This window comes from Lycium barbarum, chromosome 8, assembly GCF_019175385.1.
Source record: "Lycium barbarum isolate Lr01 chromosome 8, ASM1917538v2, whole genome shotgun sequence".
NCBI classification, from domain to species: Eukaryota; Viridiplantae; Streptophyta; class Magnoliopsida; order Solanales; family Solanaceae; genus Lycium; species Lycium barbarum.
In genome coordinates, this window is record NC_083344.1 from 92,160,389 (window position 1) to 92,168,055 (window position 7,667).

At 32.7% G+C, this 7,667-nt stretch overlaps 1 protein-coding gene across 1 annotated transcript; it reads right to left on the minus strand.

Annotated features, from left to right (window-relative positions):
* Positions 1–421: 421 nt before the first annotated feature.
* Positions 422–1,652, minus strand: LOC132605141 (protein S40-5-like). Its single transcript, XM_060318386.1, has one exon. It carries the CDS (start codon positions 1,455–1,457, stop codon positions 831–833), a length of 627 nt encoding a protein of 208 aa, XP_060174369.1. The 5' UTR covers positions 1,458–1,652; the 3' UTR covers positions 422–830.
* Between the last annotated feature and the right edge of the window lie 6,015 nt (positions 1,653–7,667).

Sequence of the window (7,667 nt, forward strand, 5' to 3'; positions counted from 1 at the left end):
TACTTTCTCTCTTGATATTAATAAAAGTGCTAGCCGTTCTCTGTGGACTAGGATCACATCGATCCGAACCACGTTAATTACTGTGTTTTTATCTTTTCCGCGCTAAAAAATAATAATTTAAATTTAAACTTTACATTTTATCATTAATAAGATTTTTTTTTTTAAATTTAAACCACCTAGCAGGGTGCTATCTTAATAAGATAATTTATAGTATCACAAATATTTTTAACTTATTTTTATCATAAATTTCAAAAATATTCTCTTTCTTTGTGAAATTTTGTATCTAATCAAACTACCATCACATAAATTGCAACGGAATGAGTAATTTTTGTGGGGTGAACGGATGGATAAAAAAGATAAAGACCGATCGCTTATGATAAAATTGAAATCCTACACCTAATATGACGTTACAAATACCAAACTGTAATTATCACTGACTTTATGCAGAGATGGACTCCATTATCTTTTATCCAAACACTCTGATTAATTAATAGAACATCATAAAAGAAGAAAAAACAATACTTAGTTTAAAATAAAATAGGAAAACATCAAATCATACTTGGGCTCAGTCACAGCTTGGTTGACTCACTGAAACTATATTCATCAGGCATGAATCATTGCCCAAAAACAAAAACAAAAAATTACATTACCGATAAACAACTATCAACAATTATTGATGAATCGTTCAGTCTGAGTTGGTAGTAAATTGAAGACTCGACTTAGCCTTTCCAAGACAGCATGTCTGCTCCACTAAGGTAGGGTAAAGTCTACATCATCCAATTTTTTTTAAATTTTATTTGTAAAATTACACTGTGTATGTTGTTGTTGATTTAGCCGTTGAACCCGGTCTGACTCCACACTGCATCTCGGACTCGGCTCAAGTCCCGACCCTTCAAGGTCCGCCCCACGCCTTCAAATACTGAGGTATTGGTCATTGATTTTCGAGCCCTACCGTATCCACGAGCCAAGTATTCATGTGGAGGAACCATATCAAACACATGATCATCAACACCATCGTCCAAGACATGGAATGACTCAACCGAGTCAACTCGATATATCTTTGACCAATCAGGAACATTCACAGGAGCCGAGGACGCCATGTGGCGTCCACGTGGGGACGACTGTGCCACGCTGTCTTGTCCGCGAAATTGATGAATGATCATAGATGACGTGGCTTTACCTGTATCATTAAAAGCCAATGATAAGCCTCCACCTTGGCGGCAGCTCGTGAAACTACTCATGCTTCCGTTACTCTCTCTGGTGGCGCGTGAATCACGCGCGTTCCTTGAGCCATTCAACAAACGATCATCAGCGTTGACCATGTCATCAACCGTTGACCAGACGTCATCTTCTCCCAATTCCGATGTTTCGTTGACTGTTTCATTTCCATGATTGTAACTATAGCTTCCTAAATACCTTTCACTCATACTGATGGTCAGTTTTCGACCTTTCGCCATTTATGATACTTTACTTTCCGGCAATTTGTTAAAAGAACGTTATGTACATACATACACTATTACTCGTATTGCTTTCTTTAACTACTTTAGGGTACCAGAATCTTGATTTTCCGGCAACCCCAGAAAAAAGATACATAAATAAAAAAAGGAGCTGTATGTTTTTTTTATAATGTTATGTTGAAGCTCTCTAAGAGAAAGCTGTAAAGCGTAGACTCAGCTTCAAAGGCTGATGTTGTATATATAAGATGTGATAGCGAGAACTTAATTTGCATTTCATGTGAATTTGGATTCCATTTTGTCATCATCATCTAATAAATATTGCTCCCCCGTCGCAATTTACAGGACATTATTTTCTTTTTAGTTCGTCAAAAAAAAAACATATTTTTATATTTAACAATAATTTAATTCTACAACTCTAATTTTACCTTAATGAAATGATTTCTAACTATAAAGTTTCTTTGACTTATTCCAAAGCATAAAATTCAAAAGTATTTCTTTGTTTCTTTCTTAAATTTTGTGTCCAGTCAATACTCTCACCTACGAGGGAATAGTACTATGGCGACATAAATTATATGGTGATTAGTGAAGTCGAGCATGAAATTGTAAGGGCTCATTTGGTTGGGGAACAAGTTATCCCGAGATAACTAATCTGGGGATTAGTTATTCCGAGATTGTTATCCCACCCTCTATGTACGATAAAAAAAAATACTATAATTTCGGGATAACTAATTTCGGAATTAGTTATCCCGCAATTTTATTCCAACTAAATGTGGGATAGATTGTACTAATTGTTTTTTAGGATTATTTTTGCTTATTCTAAAATCAACCCAAAAAAAAAAGAAGAAAAGGAAAAAGAAAAGTCAACTTGGCAGAGGTGATTGGAGATTATGGGTTTACACGTAAAAAGTGCAGAGAAGCATGACAGGTGCCAATTACTCAACGGACAACGTTCGATTAGTAGTAAAACTGATTTTTATCTTATATCCACTAAAATAAAAAAGGGATAGTTGCGCAAAAGTACATCTAAAAAAAGCAGCTTATAAATTAAAAAAAATAAAAATTAGAGATAAAAATTGAGGTAGTCTATTTTTTTTTTTTTTTTTGCTTATAAACTGTTTTTGCTTACAAGCTGCTTTAGATAAGCTGAATCAAACGAACCCAATTATTTTTTTAGGCTTATTTTAAGCACAGAATGACTTATAAACTAGTCAGCCAAACACTAAAAAAAGCTGAAAACAGTATAATTGGCCAATCCAAACGGGCTCTACATTGCACTTCACCTAGCCCACTATTTTCTTATATATAGTCAAAGCTCTCTAAAATAACATCGTTGGTTACGAGAATTGTTGTTGTTAAGTGAATAACTGTTATACATCTATAACAATATTTGATGTTTAAATAATATTTGGCCATTAAAAGGAAAAAAATGTCAAATCTTTTGGAAATATATTTCATTTTGTATTCTTGTCATAAATAGTATATTAAAGTATCAAATATTCGGTCAAAATGTCTAAACCTATTATTTACAATCTTAGAGATTCTATATCTATAAAGATGGATAATTGTAATATTAGAAAGGAAGATAAATGCTATAGAAAATGTAACTTTACAAAGAGCATATTGTTATAAAGGTTGTTGTTGTTACAAGTAAAAAATTGTTATAGAGAGATAAAATATAACATAAAAATTGGTTCCAAAAAAAACTTGGCTGTTATAGTGAGGTGTTGTTATAGAAAGGTCTGACTGTAGCAGTGTTCAAAAACCCGGTATATAACATTATACACCCAGTATACAATATTGTACTCCCTCTGTTTCAATTTATGTGAACCCATTTGACTAAGCACAAAATTTAAAAAGAAGAGAAGACTTTTAAAGTTGTGGTGTTAAATGAGTCAGACATATTTTGTGTGGCTATAAATCATCGCATAAAGGTTAATTGTTTCCAAATATAAAAAGGGGTCATTCTTTTTGGCACAGACTAATAAGAAAATAGGTTTACATAAATTGAAACGGAGGGAATACAAAACTCCGATTTTTCTTTTTTTTGCAACAATGTTTCAAAACTCGATATACAATATTATACACCCAATATACAAACATTATACAAAATTATAAGAAGTATTTATACACCCATATGCACTATTATACAAAATTATAAGAGGTGTTTATAGACTCATATAAACTATTATACAATTTTGTACAAAATTATAAGAGGTGTTTACAAAACTATTGTAAGATTCATTCTTGAATAGATGGAGATCGTTTCAATGCCTTAAGGAGTGGAAATGTTGTTAGTTGAGGTTGTGAATCTTTGGATCGAGGTAAGTTAAGACTTGACCTTCGATGAGAGATGCTTTCCCAATTAAGTAATTAACGAATATCCAATTAAGGATAAGATAGTGACGTATAGGCAACTTGACAAATGCTTATGCGGGCACCGGGTGACATGTCGGGGTTATTTGTCTTATGTGCATTACTTGATTAGTTAATCGGTTAAAGAAAATTTCATGATAAGCGAGGTTGACATGTATATGGTTTCCACGACAAGATTCATTTAGAGCTATGTGCACGTAGATATTCACTTAATATGTCATACACCGCTATGTGATTGTGATTGAGAAAGTGTTGTGCACTTAGAGACTGTCTGTGCTGATTTGAGTTGTGTTGATTATGTGTTGGGCATGTTGAGATCGTTTAATAAGTACGTTGAGATTGTTCATAATACATGTGGATATCGTTAGTGCGACGTATTGACAACGCGATTACCTCACATGACTGGCCGAGCAATACCTAGTCGGACCAGTGTGTACGCAGGGTATTGAGGATGTTGGATGATTGCAATTGCGGCTATAATTACTTGGCATTTCCATTATATTATATTACATTATGATTTTGATTTGACCATTATATCATGCCATTGATGTGAATATGTACATATCATCTTTATATGTTGATTATGTGTTTTCTCATGATTTTGTTGATAGTTTCTGCCTCTATTGATATTATTTATATGTTAAGTATGAGCTGCTTAAGTGTGGTACACAACTATTTAAAGATCAACTCTCGCCACTATCTTGTTGGGATCATTAAATAATATTTGTGGAGTACCCGTTATTCATTTGTATTCATGTTACACAATTGCACTCTTTTGTGTAGATCTAGATCCGTGCACTAGTAGAACATGTGACTGTGTTTGATTAGCTGTTGATTTTGAGATTACAATGTGAGCTGGTTGGCTAATCCGCAGCACCGACTTCCTTCTATGTCTACTATTCTGTCTTTCCTTATTTCAATCGGTGTATTAGTATTTCAAACTTTTATTTATCACTCTTAATCGCTCTTGTACTCGTATCACCAGATTTTGAGGTTGTATTTACATTTTCGCACCTTTGACTATTGAGACTCCTCTATGACTTAAAATTGCTTCATATACTATACTTTATGCATGTAATTAATGAAAATTGGTTAAAATCGGAATTTGATTCGTCTATCGGGTAGGCATGTAGATGCCATCCCGACTTAGGAAATTTTAGATCGCACAATCCAAATTCTCAGTTTTTAAATATAGACTGGATTTCAAGGCAAAAGAAAATAAATAAATACTGACAAAGAAAGAAGTATTGGACAGATGCTCAACATAAGCAAGTGATAACAAAGATTGCCATGTGCATATTTTATTATGGATATGAAAATGCAACTGCTTAGGCTTGCATAATTTCTTTCAGTAGCACTATTTCAAATTACTCATAACATTCAACCATGTCAAATGAGATTAGGATCGTGGAATTAGGTTAAAAGAACGGATAAGGATTATTAGGGGTGGCTTGGGTTTAAAATATGGGTGGGTTTAATCTAAATTAAGTAAAATATGTGGTAAATTATAATCAGTCAAGTGACTATATTAAATTACAAAAAGTCCTCAGGTTTAGGCTATTAGTTTGAGGGGTATTCTTGAGCCAATAACAAACTTTGAAGGTATTTTTAGACAAAAAGGTTGAAAAAGGATATTTTGTGAGGCATTTTCCATACGTCTAGATAACTTTTTGACCCGTTTCCGTTATGTCAGCGTCACTATTATTAATTATGCAAATTTTTTAAAAAAAGATTAGCCCCACCCGGCCCGCCAAATATTAATTCATGATTGCATGATCACGTTAAGATTATTGAACTTTAACTTGCATGATCAGATTTCGAACTTTACTTGTAAATTTCAAAAGTATTAATGAAATTCTCAAGATTAGTCACTCTAACAAGAGATGACTCCAGAACTGAAGAAAATTTCAATGGCTACTGCTGCTGGTTCTTCAGACAAGCCAGTTGAACAAAAAAAGAAGAAACGGTATATTCCTTGGAAAGAAGTGGAAATAAAAGCTTTTTGACGATGCTATAGTAGTATATGGAAAGGATAAGTAGGCTGCTATACTCAGAGATCCAAAATTTGCATCCCATTTCAGCAATCGTAAAAGTTCGGATATCAAGGAGAGGTTTAAAAGAGAACAAGCGAAACAGCGTTCTTTGGTGCTTGCACCAGCTGTTCCAGAGGCAACCACTTTTGCGCCAGCTGGTGCATAGTCAGCTCTTGAGGTTGACCATATTCATGAAACAATTGAAGTCGCCGATGAACAAATATGTTGACCCATCCGTCAAAACGGTGGAACAGGTTTTACATGATGTATATGACATCACAGAAGAAGTCATATTTGGGGTGAAAACTGTGAAAAATTTAGCAACCAAGGTTGAAAAAGAGGTCGGCGGGGTCGTTAAATGCTTCCGTGAGGTTTCGGCCTGTCTTGATGGTGTTTGAGTCATTTTGTTGTTGCAAAACATTGGTACTTATTTTGTTGTTGAATTGTTAATTGAAGAAGTGGCTATTTTGAAATACCGTTTAAAAAAATGAAGGAAATTCTCAAGAGCCTACATCAATATTTTCCTTCTTGTAATTTGTCGTACCTATATTTTTTTTAAAATATTACATTCGTCTCCTATTTATTTAACATTTTAACAAACTTTCTCACATGTGCTGTAATTATTTATGTCATAAGATGGCTCAAATTGGTGTGCATCTACAAAGGCGTCTCAATAAAATTAGTGGCGTAAAACCAAATTTTAATATGAGGCCTTAAGTATATACATACACAAAAAACTTAGTGTTATCTTTTTTGTTTTTCATATTTTTGTTTTAGTATAGTATTATTAAAAGACATAAAACCCGTTTACTTCACATAGTAATAATATTATTTATAATACTAATCATTAATTCAAGTTAATAAGATATTATCCATGTGTTTTCATTACATTATCTTGGATATTGTTGTAAAAGCTTTATTTATTAATTTGATAATTTTGATAGTGTAGTTCAATGTTTTAAAATATTTCTGTGAAAAAGTTAGTTTTCCTTTTGTTTTTTTTTTTTTGGTTTTGTTTTTGTTTTTTTTTTTTTTTTTTTTTTTTTATATAAATTCTATACCTTTTCTACAAGAAAATCTTCAATATTGTCTAAGAAGAAAAATGACTTGTAAATGAAAACATATTCTAACCTCAAAGATATTGATAAAGTAGCCATGCAAGCTGGATAAAAACTCCTAAAAATTAATGTAGTTAAGATAAGATTCTATTTGTGTACAATTTAAAAAATATATGTTAAGGTCTTATTGCACATTTTATATCATTAAACTGGTGATGACATTTCTGTATTCAAGGAAATAAAAGCTCAAAAACCTTAGAGCTGTTATGAAATTATGAATGTCCATTTCTCAAATATAATGCTCCTTCCACCATGTTAATGGTTCTTCTTTTTTCTTCCACCATGTTAATGGCTCTCCCATTTTCTTCCACCATTTCATATATTAAATACATATGTATCACTATAAATAGAGGCATAAATTTTCATATGAGATACACTTGTAAAAACATTTTGGAAGAATAGTAAAAATCTCTCCTCTTTTGTCATTCTATTTCTATGGTTTTCATCCTTTAATATTGTGACTCTTTTAGCTTCATTTTACAACACGTTATCAGCACGAGACTCTGCCGTTCCGAGAAAATACTTTAAAGCCTCGAAGGTATTGATTTTCTATTTTTCTTTACTAATGGCAAATCTCACCAAATGTGAATTTGTAGCTTTAGATATATCCGACAATACCTATATGTCTTGGATTCTTGACGCCGAAATTCACCTTAATGCGATGGGTCTGGCAGACACTATCAAAG

Bases quoted from the DNA above. Each gene is read 5' to 3' on its own strand.
- LOC132605141 (XM_060318386.1), bottom strand. From the start codon at position 1,457: ATGGCGAAAGGTCGAAAACTGACCATCAGTATGAGTGAAAGGTATTTA.